Source organism: Furipterus horrens, unplaced genomic scaffold (assembly GCF_987537825.1).
Source record: "Furipterus horrens unplaced genomic scaffold, mFurHor1.1.pri manual_scaffold_4, whole genome shotgun sequence".
Taxonomy (NCBI): Eukaryota; Metazoa; Chordata; class Mammalia; order Chiroptera; family Furipteridae; genus Furipterus; species Furipterus horrens.
The window spans coordinates 38,739,846-38,766,100 of record NW_028327174.1 but is presented as its reverse complement, the minus strand read 5'-3'; the positions used below and the strand labels follow the sequence as shown (position 1 = coordinate 38,766,100).

At 38.2% G+C, this 26,255-nt stretch overlaps 1 protein-coding gene across 1 annotated transcript in view; it reads left to right on the top strand.

The window, feature by feature from the left end:
• Positions 1-26,255, top strand: part of TMTC1 (transmembrane O-mannosyltransferase targeting cadherins 1) — a 236,827-nt gene that overhangs the window by 23,519 nt on the left and 187,053 nt on the right. Inside the window, exons 2-5 of the mRNA XM_090272969.1 lie at positions 2,960-3,137; positions 12,714-12,787; positions 15,203-15,379; positions 19,539-19,745. Coding sequence (XP_090129095.1) covers positions 2,960-3,137; positions 12,714-12,787; positions 15,203-15,379; positions 19,539-19,745 — 636 coding nt within the window. The remainder of the gene's footprint in view (positions 1-2,959; positions 3,138-12,713; positions 12,788-15,202; positions 15,380-19,538; positions 19,746-26,255) is intronic.

The following is a 26,255-nucleotide window of genomic DNA, read 5'->3' as shown; positions in this document are numbered from 1 at the left end:
ATCAATTACTAACTCAATCTCCAACCCCTCTTCTTATCCTGGAGGATGAGGGGTAGGTGGGGCTGAAATTTCCAACTTTCTAATCATGGCTTGGTCTTTTCTGGTGATTAGCCCCGATATTGAAGCTACCCAGGAGTCCACCAAGAGTCACCTTATTAGAATAAAAGACACATCTATCACCCAGGGAATTCCAACAGATTTAGGAGCTCTGTATCAGGAACCAGGGCAAAGACCAACTATTACAACAAAAGATGCTCCTAGTGCTCATATCACTTAGAAAGTTACAAGGATTTTAGGAGCTCTGTGCCAGGAACTGGGGCAGAGACTAAATATTAGAACAAAAGATGCTCCTAGCACCTTCATTGCTTAGGAAATTATAAAGGTTTTCACATCTGTGACCAGGAGTCAGGATGAAGAACAACATATATATTTCTTATTATGTCACAATATTACATATATTTAAATACTTTTCTGGTTATTTCCTTAGGGAAAATTCCTAGAAGTAGAAATTTTGGTCAAAGGGTATGTATTTTTTAAAGACTTTGAACAGTGACAATCTCAATACTTTCCAGTTCGGACAGTTACTAACCTGATATGAGATTGCCCGATGTGAGATTGCCTGTCTTAATGCCTTTTAAATTAGTTGGTCTGGAAAAGCTCAGCCTGATGATGTGGAAAACAGTGTGTAATCAGCCTCAGGGGACAGGCTCTTAGGAAACTGCACCCAAGTTTTCTGAGGATGGGGCCTTGGTTTTGCCCTTCTCACAGCTCCTCCATCCCTGGCTTTCTGATTTCCGGTAGCTCTCTCACTATGCGTAGGTTCTCTTATTTTGTCATGGGACTTTGTTTGCCCTTTTCTAGTTGCACCCCAGTCCCCTAGTTCACTGCTGGTCCCTCTTTCCCTTTGGGTGAGTTATTTCACATCAGGTTCCTTCCTGTCTTAAGGATTCTGAGGTATACACATACTCATGCATCTGCCAACACAGATGGTAGCAGAGTCCTGTTGTTTGATCCTACATGGCAATTAATTTTTCTAAGCTTAGTTAGTACCATGATTATTTCAGTGGAATGAAAATGGAGTCAGGTAGTAACTATGACATTTAGGTTCATGTGTCCATATAAAGCTTGAGATGTTTAAAATTCTGTAGGTTAAAGCTGCACATGAATCAGGTATGATATTTAGAATATGCTTATGTCATCGCTAAAGTTGACTTTTACATTCTTGATTGTTTTGGCAAAGAAGAGGTGTTTCTATAAGAAGTGGCTCAAGGACAGAAAAATAAAGATGTGGGATTTGCTGTTTTGGAGAAAGTGGCTGGATGACCGTGGGCAGCACCACTTAGGGTGTGTATGCCCCTCCAAAGGGACCACAGCCTGTACGACTGTACTTTTTCTCCAACCCCACAGACTCAGTTGGGGACATTATGCCCTTTTATTAAATTTAAGGCAACCTTTTGAAGGCTCTCTGTTCTGCATTTCTATCTCAGGAAAGTATTTTTTAAGCTGTTGAACAGTAAATTTCCCTTCTGTTTGTGGGTCTCCTTTTTTTTCCTTCCATAATCTTAGAATTCAGATTCTGAGATCTGTGGGAATTTATGTTTGGAAACATTTAATACAAATTCTGAAATTCTATGCTTTTTCCTCTTTTATTTTTATTTATTTTTTAATATATTTTTTCCATTACTATTTATTCCCCTTACATCCCCACTCCCATAATCACCACACTGTTGTCCATGTCCATGAGCCATTTTTCCATTTTGCTTGATCCCTCCACCCCTCCAGGCTCCCAGAGCTGTCAGCCTGTTCCCTATCTACGAGCCTGCCTCTGTTTTCCTTGTTAGTTCAGTTTGTTCATTAGGTTCCACATATGAGTGAAATCATATGCTATTTGTCTTTCTCTGACTGGCTCGTTTCACTTAGCATAATGTTCTCCAATTGTGCAAATTAAAACCACAATGAGATATCATCTCACACTGGTCAGAAAGACTATATCATTAATAAATCAACAAACAACAAGTGCTGATGAGGATGTGGGGAAAGGGGGAAACTTTTGTGCTGTTGATGGGAATGCAGACTGGTGCAGCCACTGTGGAAAGCAGTATGAAGATACCTCAAAAAATTAAGAATGGATCTGCCTTTTGACCCAGTAATCCCACTTCTGGAAATATAATTGAAGAAACCCAAACACTAATTTTAAAAAACATAAGCATCCCTATGTTCATTGCAGCATAATTTACAATTTCCAAGATATGGAAGCTGCCCAAGTGTCCATCAGTAGATGAGTAGAAAAAACAACTATCATGCATATATACAATGGAATACTACTTGGCTGTGGAAAAAAAAGAAAGAAAATTTTACCCTTTGTGACAGCATGAAATGCTATGCTTTTGCTCATCCTTTTAAATTCAGCTGCCCCTGGGAATAGCATGTTGGTGCCCTGGAGCTTGCTTGTGGGGTCGCAATTAATGATGCTTTCTGGTGCATAATCTGGAAACTTGTTGTGGCACCATGGATGAGAGAAAACTGTATGCATGGTTTGTCCCAACTGTGACCACAGTCAACGTCTTGTGGTTTCTTTCTCATCTCCACTGACTGTGGCTCTGACTCACAGCACTGGGAACACTGAGCTGCTTAGGAAGCACTAGAGTATTATTGGGGCATTTGCATTCGCCATGAAGAGAGGGAAATAGGTTCAGCACTTATCTGCCTACCTTCTCAGTGAGACCACAGAGTTTTCTGAAATCATATTGTATTGCATTTGCAATGATTTCTGTAGGCAGGAAAATTCTGAGACAGGAACAATGTGATACTCAAATATATAGAATAGCCTGATATTGGGAGTCATTTAAAAATAACTGTTTGAATAGCTTACATTTTTTAAAATGACAGATTTCCTTGAGCTTATGTTCTGTTTGTAGCTAATTGTTTTTTTTTTTTTTTTTTTGTCTTTTTGTTACAGGCTAAACATATTTTTGACTGGCATGAACCCATTTTACTTTCATGCAGTAAATGTAATTTTGCACTGCCTAGTGACTCTTGTGCTGATGTACACGTGTGACAAAACTGTCTTCAAGAATCGCGGACTTGCTTTTGTTACGGCGTTGCTTTTTGCTGTGCATCCGATTCATACTGAGGCGGTGAGTGTCACTGGAACTCGATGAAATAAGAACTAAAGAGCTGCACTGATTTATTTTTTCCCTTTCAAAACCATGTTAATTGAAAGCTCCACTAAAATATTTATCTTTATATATAAATCATTCTGCTTGACAACTTTCTTTCTGAATGTTCAAATGGTCTTTATTGTACCTCCAGGATTTGATTGCTTTTTAAAATAACCACTGTTATTATTACAAGTATAATGAATGGCCACCTTTCTTATTTGCAGGAAAGTTAAACCCTAATGCATTTTAAACAAAAAGGGAATTTTGAGATACCTATCATGCTGGGTCTTTGTCTCTGCTCTACATTTATATCTTACCTTTTCTCACTCTGCTTTATATTTATAAAATTTATAATGCAGAACTATAAGTGCTGGGAGGAAGATTATAAAAAGTTAGACTGACATTGAAGTTAGAAAGACAATCTTAGGAGATTAACATAGTTTTTCAAATTATCTAATATGAAGTGTAGTTATTTTCTGGAAGATGAGAAATTTATTTATGAAGTTAGATAGTTTAGATCTCTGGTCTTTTTAAAAATAATGATTTCATTATGCCCCAAGATGGCATTATCAAGTTACCTTGTTTCACATCTCTGTAACTACAGTTGATTTATTTTATGTGTATTGCTAGAGGTTTTGACAAAAGTGTATTTAGAGTGATTAAGAAAAGTCACTTATTAAAGGTAATTTTTACAGCCCTTTGTGAATATCTTAGACTGAACAAGGTGCCTCTAAAGAGAGGACTATGAGGCATAAGTAATAGTCCTTTGAAAAGTCTTGGTAGAGCCTTTTTGCTGTACTTCTGAGAAACTATGAAAGTGAATGACTCTGATAACAGGTAACTCCAGTAATGGGTATGCTTAAATTACTTGCTTTCAGCCAAATTAAGGAGAACCCAATTGAGTTGTCGGCCGGTAGATCATTAAATGGTGCGTCACTATGATTTTGTGGATAACTTTGGTGTTCAAAGAATTATGTCACGTTATAACGTGGCTAGTTCTGTTTCCATTTCTGTGAACCATATTAAAAGATTAAAGCTAGGAATTGCATTGATGCTGCATGCTTTCTTATTCTAACAAAAGGTGATACTCAGCCATAGAGCCATAGAACACTGAATTTATTGAAAAGAACGCTATTGCATCTGTTACTTAGAGATGTATATTTATATCTAATAATAATTTTTCATTTTTATAATTTATGATGTACTGAATAATTACTTATTAATACTAATTAGAAAAATAATACAGAATTCAAAATAACACAGAAACTTATGGTCACAGAAAATTTTAAAAACAAACTTAATTATATGTATTTTATCACAGGGAGAGATGATAAAATATTTTTATTTTTAAGCATAACTATATAATACATGAAGAAAAATGCTCAGAGCGAAATAAAATGCAACTATGAGTTCAAAGGGAACTCATTTAAAAGAGCCTGTTGATGTTGTTTAAATGGAAAATGATGAGCTTCAAAACCCTATCATATATTTCAGATTCCTTTTGGTACATTTAATACAGGAACATTACAGCCTTATTTTAAAATGTCAATATTTACAATGCGTAGAAAATTAGATTTTCTAGTATCTAAAATTATAGTGAAAAATTTTGATATGAGTTTTTAAAGATGAGAGAGATACATAACTTTTTAATATTCTTTTTGGCTGTAATGTGAAAGAAATACTAATCAAGGGCTGCTACCTAGCCATGTAGAATACAGGGTGGGACAAAAGTAGGTTTACAGTTGTATGTATGGAAAGTAATACAAACTCTGTATTTCACATATTTACAACTGTAAACCTAGTTTTGCTCTACCCTGTCTATGATGCTGATCAAAGGCAATTTTTAAATCATAGATAATATTACATTAATATTACCTTTTACATTTACATTAATATTACATTTACAAAATGTAATATTAATATTACATTTTCACCTGAGAATATGTTAATTGATTTTAGAGAGAGAGAGAGAGATATCATTGTGAGAGAGAAACTTCTAATCAATTGCCTCCTGTATATGTCCCTGCTGGGAATTGAACCCTCAACTTTCTGGTGTATGGGACGATGCTCCAACCAACTGAGCCACCTGGACAGGGTGACAATATTACATTTCTGACAAATAAATTTTAAAATAAAGTTGAAAATCTGTGCTTTCAATGTCTTGGGGAAATTTTTGCAGGTAAGAACAAATGCATAGGACAGTAACAGTCCTAATTCTAAGCTTGCGGAGTAGGAGAATGTAAAAAGCAGGTAACCTTTGGCAGTGTGATCATGATCTGATAAGTTAGTTTGAATTGTAAACAAAAAAAGGTAAGTCTTGTTAGCAAAATAACCTCTAAGAAAGGATTTCAACAAGCTTCTGTACTAATTGAAAGAAAAAAAAGCATGGTAACACAACTATAAGGGCAAAAGAGTCTTAAGGGTTGGACATTTATTTAGGGAAAAGTATTAGAAAAGCTATTTGCATTCACTATGAGATGAGGGAGGTGTAAGAAGGAGGCAAAGAAATTAGACCTGTATAACAGTCTATACTAGGAAGTACTATCAAGAGACTATTATTTAATTCTAGATATTAGTTTAGGTTTCTAAGGAGAAGGGCAGAGAAGTAGAAAAAAAGAGGTTCTTTACAGAAGACATAGTGATAAATTATGGTGGGAGAAGGCATTAGTGGGAGATACCTTTCCTTTGTTAAACAAAAACAAAAATGGGACTATAAGTTATCTCAGAAAGGACTGAAGATTTAAATTTGGGGGCAAGAAGTTTAATTTAAACATGTTGATATTATTATATTTAAACATGTTGATATAATTAAGGGTTTGCTTTATTAATAATCAACAAATAGTTAATGAGCACTTGCTTTGTGCAGGCGCTCTGCTGTGTGCCGGGGGCATATGTGGGTGGATAGCAGGATGTCTACCCACAATTTGTTCACAGTCTCCTAGAAAAGCCAAAGCACATACATGTAAATACAGAGAAGGCCCAGAAATATGTTGCAATAAATCAAGAGTCCCAGCAGAGGAAAAAACTATTGGGTGGGCCAAAAAATCCATATGGTTTTTTTCATAAAATGAAAGACACATTTTTCATTTTCACCATTAACTTTATTGATTTGGGTATTTTGAGTAATTTGGATATTTTGACCATGTCAGCTCTCTCCTATGTGGTATGACACTGATTGTTCTCAATTAATGTCTTGATTTTATTTCTGTAAACTTCAACTGGTCTACCTGACCATGGAGCATCATCATCCAGAGGGAAATCTCCAGCATGAAATTTTGCAAACCACTTTTGATGCATGCGATCAGTCACAGCACCTTCTCCATACACTGCATGAATGTTTATTTTGTGTTTCAGTTGCGTTTTCACCTTTCTTGATATAACAAACCATAATATGCCTGAATGTTGCTTATTTTCTTCTATCTTCAGTAATAAAGTGGCTACTCAAAAGAACTCACCAATTTTGATAAATTTTTAAGAAATGCACACTGATATGACAGCTGTCACAATACAATCTAACAACATTGTTTCAAAGGAAGTTTAAGACAACTAAGTGCTACAAGAGCCATTTTATGAAAAAAAAAAAACAACAAAAAACAAAAAAATACAAACCCAAAACTTTCTGGCCAACCCAATATTTTCAATTTAAGTAGGCAGGAACAACTGCATATGCAAAGGGGACCACCAAAAAACCGGAATTATCTTCTGGAGGGCGAGCCCCTTGCAGTACAGGCTTCCCCCATCTGTAGTTGAAGAACCCATCTGTATCAGTGTACCAGTTGGTGGTGTTGTGAGAGGCTGCCTTTGGCTTTAGTGAAATTTTTTTTGAAGACCTTCAACACATTTGCCCATTTTGCGATGGATGATTTATGAGCACACCTGCCCACGTGGTATTGAGTGTTCAGCAGTTTTAGACCAAAAACAATATGACCCCTGTGCCCCACCCTCCCTATTCACACGATCTTGCTCCGAGTGACTTCTTTTTTTGTTTGTTTGTTTCCCTGGATGAAAAAAGTCCTCAAAGTGAGGAAACATTTTGCTGATGTGGAAAAAGGGAAACAAAAAACATCAGAAGCACTAAAAGGCATCAAAATTGATTTCAGAACTGTTTGGAGCAGTGGAAAAAAATCTCTATAGGTGTATTGAGTCACATGGAGAGTACTTTGAAGGTGACTGAAATTTAAACATGTAACAATACATAATTATTTTATAAGTAAATTTCATTTTTGGGGTCCCCCCTCATATTTACTCAGTTTTTCAACAAATATTTGAGAGACTGTAATGTCCTCAGGGCAGGGATATAATGATGAATAAGATGAACCCAGACCTTACTTCACTTAAGGCCCTGCAATTCTTGGAAGAGTTTCCTGACAATATATTTCTTAGGAAATTATGAGGAAAATCAGTAATTGGGAAAATGGGCAAAATTATTGTAATTCTTTTATGAGAATTAAAACTTCACCATCATAGAAACATTACTGGTTTGAAGAAATGCACTTTAGTTAAAAGCATGAGCAGGAAATGCTGATAGAGGGAGTTGAAAGTTAAGATCAATGTTTCTAGAACTGGGACAAGAGCACCTAGGAGGGAATTGTCATGATCTAATCAGTCAGGCCTTTAGCGGCTGCCATGTATTAAGTGTGTGTTCCTCTGTCTGACGCTAATGGAACTCATCCTTGCAGAGAAAATGATTAATAACGTTAGACAAATCCTGTGAGTGGTATTCCAAGAAATAGTAAGTTTTGGGAGCAAATTAAGTCCTTAATTGGCAATTCCCACATGTGATTCTGTTAAGCTTGCTCAGAGATCTGAATTTTACATTATTTTAATTCTACCCAATTCACCCATGTTTTTCCACTCTTTGAATATTTAAAGATACTGTTCTCAGGTTATAACTCTCCCCTTGAAGCATGAAGAAGAAATACATGCTGTCCACCTACACGTCTTTTTGAGCAAGTCCTTTTGTACTTCCCAGTATGCTAACGATGTCACAGAATCAAGCTCAGGGGGCTCCAACTGCAATTCTGTCTTTGCTTCCCATTGCCCACTCCTGCCTCCTTTTCATTTACTCCACACGCTCATTCCTTTATGCCTCCCCTTTCAGAAACACCGCGTATGTTTTCTGACCTCTCTTTCCACTGCCTAGAATGCTTCTGCATTTCATCTCTAGCCCAGGATACACATTCCCCTATCCTGAGCTTCATGAAGTCTTCCTTGGCCTGTCCTTTGTTCTAGTATATGAGACCAGCCTTTTTGTGAAGCCTTCCCAGATCCTACAGTCAAAATTAATTCCATTAGTCCTCCCATGGCAGCGATTTCTCCTCTTTATGAGACATGCAGTTTCCCTGTATCATATTAATACACTCCTTTGACTCCTTACCAGATGTTAAACTCCTTGAGTCAGGTTATATCCTTCCACCTTGCATTATACCTGGCAAATAGGAGGCACTTGGAAAATGTTTGTTGATTGGAATAAACCATGCAGTTGCTGAATATGATCCTATTGACTACTTGAATCACAGTGACTGGCTGGTCTAGACATATAGTAGTTGCTGACAGGACCCTAACTCAACACAGATATAGAATAGATGTTCAGTGAATGCTTGATGGTTTGAAATTGGCAGCAAAGTCTGTCAGTGTTAACACTAACATTTTAACACTCCCCTCCCCCAACCTTCTGCTCCTAGGGACATTGCATTCTTTATATCTGGACACATCCAGCTGCCATATTCTGCTGCTGCTGTTTCCCAGCAGCACTAACTGGCTGCAATTTGAGAAGCAGGGCTTCAGGTGCCTTTAATGCATTAGTTATGCTCGCCTAGCTTCTGATTGCCTCATTCCAGCTTGCTACACCCAATATCAGCTTTCAAGTCTTGCTGTTGTTTGAGTTGGCCACATCAGTTGTGCCATGATGGGTGTCCCTCTGGGCTTAGATACCTGGCCATACCCCAAGACTTTGTTGCTGGCAAGCTGGGCTCTCTGTTTAACTCTCAGATGGCTTTACAGTTGATGTTGGCCTCAATGCTCAGAGAGGCAGTGGTGTATACTGAGCAGATTTGGGCTTCACAGGTGAACAATGTGCAATTAATTGTTGCTTTACAGACAGTGAGTTTGAGCTGGGGCTTGACACCAAGGCGATACCACATTGTCACTGCCAACCTCCCTTGAGTCATGCAGTCTTCCTGATCTGGCATGCAAATTTGTCATAGATTAACAGGTCAACGATCAGTGTGTGATCCAAGCAGCCACATTAGGTAATAGCTTTCAGGTCTGTCGGCGGCGGCGGCAGCCGTCCGTCTCGAGAGACGATGGTGTAGCTTCTTAAGAGTCTATCTGCACCGCCGAGAATGGCTGTGCAGTCCGACTCGGGAGTGACACGGTATCCGTCTCCTCCCGTGTTGAATCGACATCTTGCGATGACGCTGGAGTGTCCTCTCCAGTGAAGCTGAAGCTACAGAGCCTGGGCAGGGTGATATGGAGGGTCTGCTGTTGCCCATGCAGCAGACCCCCCCTCTCTTCGCAGCTGAAGGGTCCAAGGGAAAGACGGAGTCGATACAGCTTGGCTTCAGGTGCGCCGCAGGAGTTGCCGGTGTTGACTACAACGTCAAACCGCCTTAGGGACTCCGGCTCCGGATTTTCTGTCGGGGTTTACTCCCTTAGCCTTTCCCCTGAAGAGGTATGCCGCAAGGCAGCGGAGGTTTTTTGGAATCAGAGTTTTCCTTCTCTGATGTGCCCTGACTGGAAGATCGAACCAGCGACACTTAGCTCGCAGGCCGACGCTCAATCCACTGAGCCAAACCAGCCAGGGCCCAATCCTTAAGGTAAAAAGATGATTTTCATAATCCACACAGACTCCTGTCTCAGTGCTAAGAGTTTGACCCCATTTCTCTGCAGGGAAAAGGAAGAAAGAAGGGCACCAATGTTGAGTGGGCATTTGATATGTGTCATGTCATTAATTATAACAGTAACATGAGATAGAGGGTGTTGTATCCATTTTAAAGGTAACAAAACTGAATCTCAGAAATTAAACATAACAAATTGAGTCTCACTCAGATGGCAAGAGGAGTCTGTATTCAAGCCTGGGATGGTCTAGCTCCCTGCAATTGTCATTGCCTCTGTCCTTTATGACTTCAATGTGTGCTCATTATATTTATAGGTATATTTCCCAGAAAACTATTTTCTGCTATTAATTGTTGATTGAGTCTCTAATACACTGTGACTTCAGATTCTGTATGATTTGGGTGATGCTATTTTCTGTGCCTGAAATGTTAACCCAGTTCATTTCCCTTGTGAACTCCTCATCATATGTAAGACCCAGCTCACACGGCACCTTTTCTTCGAAGCATTCTTTGAACCATACCCCATTTTCTTCTTTTACAGTTTTCTTTCTTGGATTAAAAAAAAAAAAATTAAGAGCAATTCACACACATGTCAAATAGTCCAATAATATGAAGATTTATAAATAGCCCTCTGTCCCCACCTCCATTCCATTTTGGCCCCTGTTTTGAATAACACTTTAAAAAAATATGTATTAAGCTTAAAATATATATAATGACCATATACTCTTTATCAAGATTCACCAATTTTTAAAAAGTTGCCACACTTGTTTTATCATTCTTCCTCCCTTTCTTTCCCAATATGTAAAAATACTGTTTTTTGAAGCATTTGAGAGCAGGTTGCATAATTCATGTCCCTTTATACCTTAATAAGTTAGTTGTGTGTTCTAAAACTAAGGCCATTAATTATCTTTTCTCTTTAGCCTCCTTAACTTTCAAACAGCTACTAGTCATTATGTCTTTCTGTAATATAGTATATAGCTTTAAATGTAATTTAAAATTTATGTTAGCATGTATATAACAAAATGTTATTAATATACTTTTTATAACTCTGAAATCCATATTATATATGCTATATCACACAATTAAAATATAAATATATAATGCATACTACATATTATATTTTATACTTAATGTATTATTTAAATGTATAGTATATTAGAAATTTATAAATACATATAATATTTAATATACAAATACATAAATATGTAAATACATAATATAGAAATGTGTAAAGTAAAATATAAATACATAATATATGCATATGTAATATGTTTAAGTACAACATACACCTGTAATATAATGTTGTATGCAATATTATTTTATGATATATTAGACTATAACAAGTTGTGATATAATTGGTAAATCAAGATATAATATGAGTTAGAAGATATTAAGATATGATAAAATTTAATGTTATAAGTTATAGTATAGAACTATTATATTTTGTACTTTATTGATAGAAAATTATATATTAATTCATGTATTTTAATAAAATGCTCTTGTCCTGGGTTGTCCTATGATTTCTCATGATTCTATTCAGGTTATGTGCTCCTGACTGCCATGCTATACAAGTGATACGTCCTTCAGGGTATCACATACAGAAGCATGCCATGTCCAGTTGCCCTTTATTGATGAGGTTCTTTTATTCCCCAGTCAAGATGTAATGCAATGTAACACATTTTCTCCATTGTATAATTATTTTTTAAAAAATTTCCAGCTAATAAGTAATCAGTGAGGAAATGGTTTGAAACCCTTCAAATATCCTGTGCCCCCATTAAACTTTCATACCTTAGATTTAGCATGCATTTATATTTTGTAATGTTTGTTGATCAAGCCAATCTTTACTCATATGAAGGAGCAAAATGGCTATTTTCCAACTACACTACTTCCTCTGCATTGATTAACTGGGTTTTTAATGTAAGGAAGAGCTGTCCATTCTTTTCCACTCACTTACTTACTGTGTATATATAGGTATTTATACATGTATTCATCCATCCGTCTGTTCATCCATCCATATGTTTATTATCAGATGTACTCTCAAACGTCTTTTTCTCAGTGGTTTGTAATTTCTACTTCTGTATTTATTTTGATCTTCAAATTGTCTCATGCTTGCTCAATGGCTTGTCATTGACTTCTGTGCCCTTTTGATATATACCTGTCATTTTTTGAGCACTTTCTTACTTTCTAACATGAGAAGATAATCAGGCTTCCCTTCGTCTCCCCAGCCTTTTAGGCACTATGAGTGGCAGAGCTAAGAAATACATGCATGCGCATATACTCATATAGCCATGATGAATTCATGCTCATTCCCATTCTTGTCAGAATTATTGATTCCTCAGCTTATTTTTTCTAGTGCTGTGTAAATATCCTCTGCTCCATTAGCACTCTGGGGCCCAAAAACCAGCACAATGTCTGGCACTCAGTCATTGCTCAACAAATATTTTTGAATAAACCAATGAATGAATAAACTTGGATGCTGTGAATTAACCTTCTATAGAAGAAAGATTAAAAATGAAGTTAAACATGAAAATCTTGCCCCTCCTTCCTTTTTTTCTCCTTCTATAAATGTATTGTTAAATATAACCAGAGGTGGTTAGTCATATATCAGAATTTGAAGAACAATGTGTTGCCCACTTTATTATACCCTACATTCATCTAAAAACAAATGTATTCCTGTAATAGTTTTCTGAGGTTTCTGTTTTTTTAAACATTCTAGGTGGCTGGAATTGTTGGCAGAGCTGATGTGTTGGCGTGCCTGCTGTTTCTGTTGGCCTTTCTCTCCTACAATAGGTATGTGTAGCTAAGACTGTTCTTCTCTGCGATTACAGTCATGCTGTTCCTTGGGGATTTCTCGCGCGCGCGCGCGTGTGTGTGTGTGTGTGTATGCGCGCGCGCGCGCACATGTGTGTAGATGTGGGCTTCTGCCTGAGAGAGGAGGGAGGCTTCTTGGCATTGAAACGCTCAGAGAGCTTCCCAGAGACCTGGTGTAGGAAATCATTCCTTACCAAGTGCTAGGATATACTCTTTTCCAGCTACATTCTGAACCTGTCATAGACTTTTATAGGAACTGCCCTCCCAGTACCAGGAAGATAAGATCTTTCACCTTGATTCCTTCTACATGTAGTTTCTTACTGAGAATGGAATTTGGAATCTTAGCTCTGAGCCAAAAATATATTGGATGTAGTCTTCTCTCTTATTTCCTTATGATTTGTTTAATTTTTCCTTTTCATTTTGGTCCTATTTTTTTCTTCTTATCTTTCTTAAAGTGGCGCAAAGCTTCAAACAAGGCTGAACTGAAAGCAGTGTTTCTCAACTGTGGTTTTAAAATATAAATATCCTTTCATCAATACACAGAAGTTTCTTGCTTTGGGAGATTGAAGAGCAATTCAACAATTCTTTATTATATTGCCTCTTTCCCTGCAGTATTATCAGGTTGTCACCTGAGTGGTGATATGCCTGCATGGGGAAAGGGACAGATTGAAAAGAACATGGAAATGGGGCAAATGACTCAGAGCATGGCCCAGAAAAAAGGGGCCAGTGAACCATGTTGTCCTCCTTCGTGAAGGACTGCCTGGGTAAGGATTTGTGAACCTTGATCTTTGGATTAGTTCATTATTTTATATTCTTACAAAGCCCAGTGACTCTGAGGAACACTGTTCTAAAGTAGTGGTTCCCAGTATGTGGCAAATTTGCCCCTATTTCTACCAGGCGACACTTGACAATGTCTGGAGACATTTTTTGTTGGTCACACTTGATAGACCAAAGATACTAAAATGTATATGGCAACCCTTAAAATAAAGAATCTTCTTCCCCACAATGCCAATAGTGCTGAAATTGTGAAACCCTGTTGTAAACCAGTTTAAACTTTAGATCAAGACTGAATGAAATCTTACGGAGTTGTAGTCAAAAGAAGACCTTTTCGTATAGCACCAGTCTTCTAGTCCTGACCTTGTGACCTCCAACTGCATAGATAGTCATGTATAAAGATGTAAAAAATCTTAAAAATATAAATCCAAATTTAACAATTGCTTTCTGTTTACTCTGGTGTTAGAGCCAGATTAAACTTATTCTTTCGAGCTCTCTCTGTGTGGTTGATATATTTGGGAACAAGATTAAACCTGTGTATCCATATCTGTCTACAAGCCGTAGTACTACAGGTTTCTGTTGTGCATGCCATTCTCACCTCTAGCATTTCAGGCTATAGACCAGCATTGGAGAAGAATTCACACCTGCTGCAAGTTTGGCATATGATTTTAGGCAACTGCTCCTAGACATAAGAGGAAGGGTGAGACATCACAGCTACAGGAATATTGGCCTTTACTTCAAAGGACTAGGAGCACATAGGTGTGGTTGGTGCCTGCTGAAGGAACAGTGATGTTTCTTCATGTGGGGCTGATTCCATTTCGTAAGATGAAAAAAAGACTATATAGTGCTGGAGGGTTCTTGAAAATCCCCGCTGGAAGTCATACTGAGAAAAAAACCTTTATCTAATAATGTCCTCATGGAAAGTAGGCAGAAGAAAAGAATAAAGCTAAAACATATGTATTTTCATCACAGAGAGAAATTATGATTATACTTTGAGATGTGTGTATATATATATATATATATATATATATATATATATATCTCCAGTGATTGTTTTGTGTACAAAAACATGTCATACACCTTCACTAAAATAATAATGATGATAATGATGATACACACTTAACATGTAATAAATTGCTTATTGAATCCTCCTTCCAACACTGTGATCCTGTTTCACAGATTAGGGAACTGAGGCAGAGAGGCAAAGTACTCTGCCCCATATTACCCTGTTAATTAAGTACAGAGCAATGATTTGAACCCAGGAAATCTGGCTCCAGAGTTCATGCATATGGTTTAGTAACCTGTGTTACTCACTTAAAATATATTCACTTAAACATCTTTCCATGTCACTAAATATATCTCTATGGTAGCAATTTGAATGGCTTTTTAGTGTGCATTTATTATATGCCAGGTTTTATCATGATTTCCCTATGCCTTAATTTAAGTATCAAAATCAATATTAGGCATTTACTTTTTTCTATCTTGATAATTTTAAATGATTCTATTCTTGAAGAATATTTTGTTCACTTACCTACTTAGAATACAGTGAAATTGATGTTAGATCTTATTATTAAAAGGTGGTATCTCTTAGATTAGAAGAATTTCAACCATGTTTTGCAGGAGTGTGGACCAGTGTTATGTGGGGGACTGTTTCCCGTCCACGGCTTCTCCCTTCTTCTTGCTCCTTGGTTTGTTTCTGGGGACCTGCGCAATGCTGGTGAAGGAGACGGGCATCACAGTGTTTGGAGTGTGCTTGGTTTATGATCTCTTTTCCTTATCCCACAAGCAAGAGAAACCGTAAGTCATTTGAGTATCTTGATATCAAGCAGTGCATGTGCGGAGAAGTACTTAAATGAATAATTTTAAAATTTTCATTAAAAAAAATGTAACTTTTTTGTTTATGTAACTTCATCGTAGACCGTAATATAATAAACAAGGCTTATTTCATTAAGATAAATGTATTACATATGTTCAAACTCTTCGTGCTTTTATAAAAATCAGTGGGGACTATAAAATTTTCATGAGCCCCATATTAGAAATTGAAAAGTACCTATGTTACTTGCAAGTTTATACTAGCAATATTTTCTGGTTGCAAACCACTGAGAAATCTTGATTTGCACAGGAAAGTGTTTGTGAGTGGGAACTGTTTGTTAACAGCTTGCCTTCAATGTGTGCAGTAAAATGAGTGTTATCTATCAAGGGGCACTGCTAAGTTGGAGTCTGCTCTGGAGTTGATGTTGTTATCTTAGAGTTTCAGGAGTTTCATTTTGAAATTTTGCAGTGGGCCAGCCTAAACCATCCAGGAATACTTACACATCCTACTTAAATCAAAGAACAAGTTTATTTAGTAGCCCAGTTTCATTTTTTTTAATTTAATGCACCTTCATATTATCCTGTGGACTGTAGCTGATAAGAATGACTAAGGCAACTTCAAACACATACTATAATTTTCTTCCTCTGTCAAATCTCCAATTATTTAAAATTTGACATACAGATCCCATTTTTCAGAAAATTTAGTGTTCTTACTTTTGAACTTTTAAAAATATGGTTGATTTATTTTTCTGCTTTGCCCAATGAAGAATTTTATCTTTAAAAAAAATCCGTCTTTTTATTCTATTCCCTATCTCTTTATACTTCGTGACATAAAGATAAGAGCAGGCTTATTGAGTGACAGCAAGCTGAGATTAACCATTAAATTCTGATCACCTTCCTGCCTAGGTGTACTTAGACATCATTTAAATAGAGTTGAATGCTTTGTTGGCTCCCAGTGAGTCTCAGAGGTGTGTAAAAGGAAAGAACCCAGTTATCATTTTGACCTAAGCTCATGGCAAGAAAGCTGTGAGCCCAAGGACCTCCCATTGCTTATATGAGAATGTCTTTCCTCTGTATTTTCTCAGCTGATGGATAGTAATTGCATCGCTCACCTCTTGCCTTTTATTTAGAGAACAACTATCAACCTCTCTTGCTTCCCACTTTGTTCACTTTCTCCTTGCATCCTTTTTGTTTCTAGCCTCCTAGGTTCTTTCTGCTTTGCCTCACTGACAGCAGAAAGACATGACCACTGACTGCAGACCCTCCCCTTTGGTCCAGTCCAGAACCATTTTGACCTCATTATTGAAGTCATGTCTCCTATGTTCTTGGAACTCTCCAGCCCAGTGTTGCTTATACTTTGTTTTTCCTCATTCAATTTCTTTCTTTTAAAAAATATCCTCACTGAAGGACATGCTTATTGATTTTAGGGAGAGGGGAAGTGAAGGAGAGAGAAAGGGAAACATTGATGTGAGAGGGAAACATTGATTGGTTACCTCTGGGGACCAAACCTGCAACCTAGGCACATACCCTGACCTGAGGCAATTATCAAAGAGGATAATTGTCTCTTTTATTCCTTTAATAATCTTTCTTGACCTCCATCATAAACTGCTATAAGTTCTGTGGAAGGAATAATATGCTGATATGTAGCTCAGAAGCTGTACAAATCATAATTTGTGATTTTTTAAGTTAGCTTTTAGCTCTCATAACCAGCTCTGCATAAGTGGAGATATTCATTTTTTCCTTCATCCTTCTATCCACCCATTCAACACATACTCATTCTGTACCCGAGAGATAAGATTCCTTCCCTTGAAGAACACATATAATATTGGGGGAGGCAGACATTACATAAGTAATTACATAGTAACTGATTATAGCTGTGCACATGGTGAGAGCATGTAACAGGGAGACCTGGCCCACAATGGTTAACATCTCTTGAGTTCTGGCCAGGCTATTTACAGGTATGAAGTCACATAATGCTCACAACTGTTGTCCTCATTTTACAGAGAATAAAACAGAGGCACAGAAAGTAACCTCTCCCGAATCACCCAACCCTGAGTAGAGCCAGGATTAGGACCCTTGTCTTTGTAACTCCAGTCACAGGGTCACCTCTGAGCACCCAGCCTCCTTGGAAGGAATACAACACAGGGACCTGGAGACCTCCCAGAACACCTACTGCTCAGGAAGTAGCCTCACGTTTGTACCATGAGACCAGTTCAGAGCTTCTGAGTGTATTTATTGGGGGTCATGACCCCTTTGAGAATCTCACCAAATTATGTCCCCTTTTCCCAGAATAATGTATACATACAGTTTTGCACAAACTCTTAGGGATCTACCCCCACTTTATTCGCTAATTTAGAATAAATATCTTGCCATTAGGTTGTTCTTGAGGTCTTCTTGCCTTGTATGATTTGGGCAGCAGGAAAGAAACAATAACAGAAACAAATGTTGGAAGCACTTTCCTACATGAAGAGCAAATTGTTTCTAAACTTTAAGTGGAGTGGGATTTCTTTTATTTGACATCACCTTTAGGAAGAAACATTTTGAGTGAAAGATGAGCTCCTGAAAGTTAAATTTCTTCTCTTTATTTTTAAAAAATTAGGATATAATTTCCAATGTGCAGAGAATAGTATTCCCTGACCCCAATCCCTAATCACTCTAGAAGTAACCACAATCCTGAATTTGGCACTTTTTATTTCTGTGAGTATTTTTATGCCATTACGTCATATGTATATACCAGTGACACCCTGGCTGGTTTGGCTCAGTGGATTGAGCGTCGGCCTGCGAGCTAAGTGTCGCTGGTTCGATCTTCCAGTCAGGGCACATCAGAGAAGGAAAACTCTGATTCCAAAAAACCTCCGCTGCCTTGCGGCATACCTCTTCAGGGGAAAGGCTAAGGGAGTAAACCCCGACAGAAAATCCAGAGCCGGAGTCCCTAAGGTGGTTTGACGTTGTAGTCAACAACGGCAACTCCTGCGGTGCACCTGAAGCCAAGCTGTATTGAATCCGTCTTTCCCTTGGACCCTTCAGCTGCGAAGAGAGGGGGGGTCTGCTGCATGGGCAACAGCAGACCCTCCATATCACCCTGCCCAGGCTCTGTAGCTTCAGCTCCACTGGAGAGGACACTCCAGCGTCATCGCAAGATGTCGATTCAACACGGGAGGAGACGGATACCGTGTCACTCCCGAGTCGGACTGCACAGCCATTCTCGGCGGTGCAGATAGACTCTTAAGAAGCTACACCATCGTCTCTCGAGACGGACGGCTGCCGACGATATACCAGTGAATACCAAATAGTATTATTTAACATATCTTTAAACTTTATATTAATGGTATCACTTGCTTTTCTTTTTAATTTAACATTAGGCTTTAAGATACATCATTATTGATACAAATAGCTATAGTTCATTCATTTTCACTGTTGTATGGCATTTAATCATCCCAATTTACTTATCCATTTTTATGGATTTGGAAAATAGATTATTTTCACCACTTCTGCTATCATAAACTATGTTGCAGTGGGGCTTCCTGCGTGAATACATGCGGACTCTGGGGCGTGCTGTAGGAGTCGGGTTGCTGGGGCCACAGATAGGTGCATGTTCACTGTGTTACGTGTTGAGACAGGTCTTGAAATGATTGTAGCAGTATCTCACGGTCCCTTTGATGCATATTCTCATCATCACTTGGTAGTATCAGACTTTTTAAGTTTTGCTCATTCAGTGGTTATGAATTTATATATAGCTCAGAGTGTTCATGGAAAGAAATGTAATCACAATACTTTGGATGGATCAGCTATGAACAGTATTAGAAAAGATCATAATTATGCAAATACTATCACTTCAATTAAATATTATGAGAGAAACATATTTGGAGAATGAGGGGTGAAGAAGGGAGTGTGTGTGTGTGTGTGTGTTGGTGACCATATAAGGGGGACTGAGTCCTAGTTTTCTATATTAGGAAGTCAGTATAATGTCCTAATATCAAAAATGTATTGTAATTATGTTATTTTTACATACTGTGGTTCATACCAGAAACAAAAGAGCTAAAGCACCTGAGAAACGGTTGTCTTCAGGAGCAGGACTGTGGGGTGGGCCTGGGGACTGCCATTTCTTGTCGTCAGCCTTGTCATTCCATTTGACTTTGTTTAGGAGCAATGGGGTCGTCCTTCAGCGCAGCCCACAGCAGCCCGGGAGCCCCCAGCCCTCCTCACTGCCCGCACACCCTCTCCGGGAGAATGGGAAGCAGCAGCGGTGTCCTCACAGAGGAGCTTGGAGTGGCTGCCACTCCCCATTGCCACCAGAACCCAAGAGCAGTGGATTCCCGGTGTCGCCTCGAGCTGTGTGGTCCATGATGAGGTACTGGGCTGGGCTCCTTGACTGTGTGCATTTTCACCATCCAGCATCACCCATGTGAGCTGATAGGAGAACTGAAGGCCTGAGTCGGTTCTTTATGACCTTCCTCTCTCTTTGTTTCTCTGCCTCCCTCTTTCCCTCCTTTCTGCCCTCCCTCCCTTCTTTCTCCTTCCTTGTATTAGACCAGATAAGAAAGTAGTAACTAGAAAAAGCCCTGCTATCTGCTGTTATTTAAAAGCAGGGGGCCAGGTGTGGATCTGTGAAGACTCAATTAAGAAGATCAAACATTTTCTTGTTTTTCTGGTGGAAGAACTTTGCATTGGTTTTCTGGGGAGGAGAGAGCTCCAGCTCTGCCCGCTGTCTCTCTTTGCTCTTTGTGTGTGATAGGAATTTATTACAGTGCAAGGATGGGAGAAAGCCCAGGGGACTGTGCCTCTCGGAAATGTTTTGAGGATGCAGGAAACTCTTTAAAGTGTGGGATTTTCTTTCTTTTAAAAAATATTTTGACCTAGCCATGGAAATTAACATAGATTTATCAGAACTGGTGCTCACTAAATTAGATTGCCCCTAAAATAGCTCAAGCCATGAGCAAAACAGAATTTAATAAAGATGGAAATTTAATTCATACTCTTAGCACTTTATTACTTCAGATTGTTATTTTTATTTTTCTGTGCAGTTGTAGAAAACTCCCTTTTTTGCAGGGTATTTGTTTCCCATTCTGCCCACCTTGTCCTATATATTTTTGTATCTTGCTCCATGTATTCATCTATTAAATATCTATTTTACATAAAATACCTATTGAGTGTCTGCCACGTGCCAGGCACTATTCTAGGTATAGGAATGTTCTGGTGAATAAGGAAGATGAGGTCTTTGCTCTTGCATAGCTTCCTTTCTAGTCAGAGAAGTTAGGACTGAATGACCAGCAGTGAATGAACAATCTGATGGAGAGTGATGGGGGGGCCTGGCCGGGTCGAATGTGCATTGGTTGGTCAGAGAAGGCCTCCTATATCCTCCTGAGTGAGAAGAAGAGTTGGCCCTGCAGAAATCAGGGCAGAGGGTTCCAGACTTGGGATAATGAGCAAGTGGGCATTGGGAAGGTGGTGTTAGCCATGGAAGCAAGTTTTAATTTTGTTCTGAATGGGATGGGGAGATTTTGGAGTATTTTTTAAATCTTAATATGGTAAGAAATTATTACATTAAATATTCTGGCTTGATCTTGGTAATGATGTTGGAGATAAGAATAAAGTAGGGGATAGAGGGTTCAGAGGTTTTATAAAAGACTGAGGGAGAAAGAAGAGTGTTGGCTGAGGGTGATGGAGACTGGGGTGAACAGAGTGGTGAATATGGGGTATCTTTTGGTTATAGGTCCACCATGACTCGCTGATGTTTGGGGTGAGGGAAAGGAAGGAAACAGGGATTTGGGGTTTCTTGGTTTAAACAGTTGGGTGGACTGTAGCATCAGTTACTGCGATGGAAAGTCAAGGGGAAAAATAAGTTTTCTGAGGGTTGAGGGTAAGATAAAATCACAGTAATGCACAAAATTCCTTAGAAAGAGAGATCATTCATTAGTCAAAACATTGAGGAAATCTTGACTTTTATGTGGAGTGCCATGGAGGAGAGGAAGGTAAAACATTTGGGGAAATTATAAATTATTTTTAAGGAGGCAAATGAGGATAAAAGAGAGGAATTAAGAGAGCCGTCAACCTTCCAGGTGGGACAAAGTCAGACTGTAGTGTGACTGTGAACTTCCTGCAGGCGGGGGCTGCATTTGGTTTTGCTCATATCCATATCTCCAGTTCCTTTCACAGTGTCTAGCTAATAGTTGCACTAATAGTTGCTAAATGACTAAATTAATGAGATGATGGTGAAAAGCATTGGCATTAAGCATAAGGAGAACATATTCACTAAATCTGACAATGAAGGAGTGGGGAGAAAGGATGGAAACTGGCGGGGGGTTAGGTTTTTTGTTTTCATTTTTCTTTTAAATTTGAGGGACATGCATCTATATAGACAACTTGTGGAGAGTAGAGATAAAAGATGCTGGAGCAGAAAGGGATGCAATGAAATATGAATCATCAGCGGTGTGCTGGTGAATGTTTAATAAACTGGCTTCCAGAGCAAGGAAATCCTGACTTGTGTTTGCTAACTTCCACGTAAACAACTCCTTCCATGGCTTATTTCAAGCTGCAAATGTGACCTGACTGAAGGGGGAGTTGGGGAAGAAAGGCTGTAGCCCACCATTGTGTGGTATTTCTACGGCCTGATAGACAACAGGCAGAAATAACCTTAAGAGCCCAGGTAACAGTAAAATGAAGTAAACTAATAGAAAGTGATGAGGTTTGAGTATTTATCACTTTGTTCTCAATAAGATTAATTTTAAGTTAATATAATTTAATTTTCAGTGATGGCTGTATTTAATAATCAGATTGTAAAATACTTAAAAATTTAATAGTAATTTCTTGCAAGCCAGTGTAAGTCAGCTGCCACACAGCAGTGAAAAAGATCCTTCAGGAGGAGGAAGAAAATTTTATAGCTGTTTTTTATCTACTATGTACCTGACATGGGCTAGCATTTCCCATATACATCCCATGCAACCATCATAGAAATGCATTTAAGGTAGATATTTTAGTTCCCAATACCAGCAGGAAATGGGAGATCTAGAGATTAAAGTACATTGTCCACATTTACATAGTAAGTGGGAAGGTCAGGTTTGGAACTCAAGCTGTGTGACCCCCAAACCTGTGCTTTGCCCATTTGCTGGGCTCTAAAATTCATAGTCCTAGAGGAGGGCTTAGCTCCAGGGCTGAAGCAAAACACTGGTCTCTTTCTCTGGAGAGCTGGCCTCTGCATTGAACTATCGGGTAGACAGATTCTTGCAGCCATCCTTGGGTTCACAAATGAGGCACCTCTTGACTTGCTTTGACGTATGGCATTGGTGCTAATACATTTAATTAGATAACATGCTTTTGTGGGTTATATTTTGTTCTTTTTTTCACCCCGAGCACCAAACTATTTTAGAAAGAATGAGTCCTGGAGAGCAATACACAGCCCAGCTGGAACTGGGTCAGAGTCTCACTAAGTTAATCTGTCTGTAGGCGGGAAGGAAAATTGTTATGTATTATCCCTTTTTGGAAAGAAACCATGTCATCTATTGGAGTTTAAGTTTAATTGGTATTAAACTTAATTTTGAAAACTATGCTTGTACTTTTATCAGAAGGAAGGTCAGGTAAAGCAAATAAAAATTCAAAGAGGCAATGTTCTCTTAATTCTTAAGATCTCCACAAGCAGTCTCATTCTCTTACTTGTTCCGGGACAAGTTATTTTATCTCTGTGGCCTCAATTTTCTCACCTCAAGAAGGGGTAATAATAGAACCTTACTCTCAGATTGGCCGTCTGGACTGAAGGCTATATAGCCCATGTGATGAGCCTGTAGGTAGGTGCCTGACACAGAGTGGCTCTACAGTGCATGGCAGCCAGCAGCATCATTATTGGTAGTTTAGTGTTATGACTGGTATTATTTCTGTGTGGGTTTTTGAACACCAGGATACATTGTGAAAATAGTACATCTGCAGTATGCAGGCAGGGAGTGAGTTTTTGTGGGGTGGATTTTTTTTTTTTTTTTTTTTTTTTTTTGGTTGAATGTCAAGACTGTTTGCTAGTATGTATTTGCATTGCATGCATGGCATTAGACTGACAAAACATTAGCTAAATGCCATCAGGTAAAATGTTTTCAGAAGTTACCTTACACAGGGACAAATCCCACCCCAGGGAAAAATCCAACTGCAAGTCATTTATTTAGTTGCCAGTTTCTCAGTGTGACTTAGTGATTGGCCTATTGGTGAAAAGTGCATCGAAAAACCTAGGGCTTGGGGTACAGTAATCCCTCTCTATATCGTGTTCACTTATCGCGGCCTCACTGTGTCACGGGATTTTAAAAGATATTATATTTAATTATTTTTTGCAGATTTTTCGCTATATCGCGGGATTTTGCGGTACTGTATATGTATGTTGTTAAAGTTACGTAGGTTTAAGAGTGTAGAATATGTTTAAGAACATAAGTAGTGTTTATAAAAGTGTGGAAAAGGTTAATAAGGGACTGGGAACGGTTTCTAAGTGTGTGGGAAGGGTTTATAAAGCCTTAAAATATATATAAATACTAAAATAAATGTAAGGTTCCTACTTCATGGTTTTTCACCTATTGTGGGGCTGGGGGGGAGAGGGTCTAGAATATAATACCCGCAGTAAGTGAGGGAATACTGTATATGTTCTGGAATTCGATGACATTTCAGTTGATACTACCTTTTACTCACTTGGTCCATGTGAAATGAAAAATGTTTTGTATGTAAACATTTCTTCTCCCTACCCTCTTCATTAAATCACATTCATTCACACAAGTACACACTTCCCCCTTTACATTAGAAAGCTCAGTGAGTTCTACATGAAATCTTACCTTCAGAACTCATATATATGGATATGCCTATATATCTAGAGTCAGTTTTTATATATACTTCATTGATTTAATATTTAAATAACAGAGATCATAATAGGCATAGAAGACAGTTCTTGCCTCAAATTCTTGCTCATTTCCTCTGTTTTCTGCTACCCTCTAGGGTCTGTCATGAATAATTTATTCAGCAATATTTACTGAGCACTTACTATGTTCCAGACACCATTTTTGGCAGTGATGTAAACAAAGCCCTGCCCTCATGGAACTCAGCTGCATGATGATCATGGTATTTTTACTTAAAATAGGCTCACTTGTGTGGGTGAGATAGTGGTTAGATTTTTCACTTCAGTGGGTATTAAAAGTTTTTCTTATAAATGCCTTGTACGTAGGCATGCAAATCAAGAAACTAAGACAGGTTTAGGACTAGAGAACAATTTGACATGAAAGTGCACTTGTGAGGTAATTAAAGTCAGGAGACTTAGGGAGGCATTTAAATATTTTGACTTTGCTGATGGAATGGGTAACTGATATTTTAAGTGCTTTATTTCTGTAGACCTTGCATTATAGTCCTTTGCCTCAAAGTAAGAAATGCGGTGCAGATTAAACTTCTGAAGTGGGATATTGAACTTTTATTTCACACATATGATCCTATGAGTAGGGCAAATGTGTTTCAGATCATTATTAATCACCTCCTATCAGCATTGAGAGAAATTAGTGAGTTAGTGAAGTAAGATTTGTAGCTGACAGAATAAATTCTGTGTTGAAAGCTTGTATTAATGATGAATAACTGGGTACTCTTGCCACCCCCCCCTTTCACACACCTTTTCTGCTGACTGATCTCATGTGTATCATTTTCAGTCTTACTTAGCTGCTGCTTTCAAGAGGTGTAGAGTTAATGTAAGTCTATCCAACAGTTAAAAGTAAAGTATGTGAGTTCATATTAATGAACCCCCTCCCCTACTTAAAATTTAATGCAAGTGTAAACCTCAATGATATATCTACGTTAAGGACACAGACCATCTTAATTAAATTAAAACATTATTTAAAAAAATAAACTGTGTCAGTAAGAATAACCAGGCTTCCTAATTATGAGCTGTATTTATTGGGATAGTGTCATTAATGTGCCTTTAATGTTCTTTGTTAGGTTGATTTACCCAAGCTGGTTTCCCAACTTCCTTTATAGTAGCTTTTCTCAAGTATAGAACTTACCAGAAAGGTATTCCCTTTTGTCGATGGAGAATTTGAAGAGTTTATTTCCTCTTACTATTTGCTAACGATTAACTGGGAGTGATGTTATTCTTCCTGAACCAATTTTGGCCCTAAGGTGAAATTGTGAGGTAATTAAAGTCAGGGGACTTAGAGAGGCATGTAAATATTTTGAGCTTCACTGACTAGAGTATGTGGTAAAGGAGGAGTTACCCTGATGAGTTTATCTGAAAGCTTATTGGAATCTGCTTTGGTTCTTGAACTCAGCACTAAAATGGATCATTTCAATAAAATGTTTCTTGGCTTCTTTCAGAATTTAGCCCTAAAAGCTTCCAAATAAATCACATGCTAAGTAGGCAACATTTCTTTTAATTTATGGATAGCATTTGGTAGAGTTCCTAATTACTGACAGCCCTTGGTTCATTCTGCTGAATCTTGATTGGGTATCAGGTCTCGGCACTCTTGGGTCCCCTGTGAATTTCAGTCGGCGGATGATAAGTTCTTTGCTTTCTCAGTGTAGAGCAATCAGGTTTAGGCATCTGCTTTCCAACCAGATGTACATATGTTGAAAGAGAAAACTCAGAATGGAGGCATTCCTGGTTGGCATGTAGTTTTGTCACTGCTACAGTAGCTCCTTAGAAGATCCAGACCCATCCTTTTTCATCAGCTCAGCAGTCACCATAAGGAATACTCTGCCTCTGTCCTGTGTGGTTAAGAGGCTGGGGGACTTCTGGGCCACCAAGCATTTCTCCCTACTTTTGCAGAACACAGCTAGGGTGCTTAGGGTGTTGTAGGGAGCTTGCTACAGATTTCTTTGCTCTTTTAGTTATGGTTATTGTCATCTAGATTAATAGTTTTTC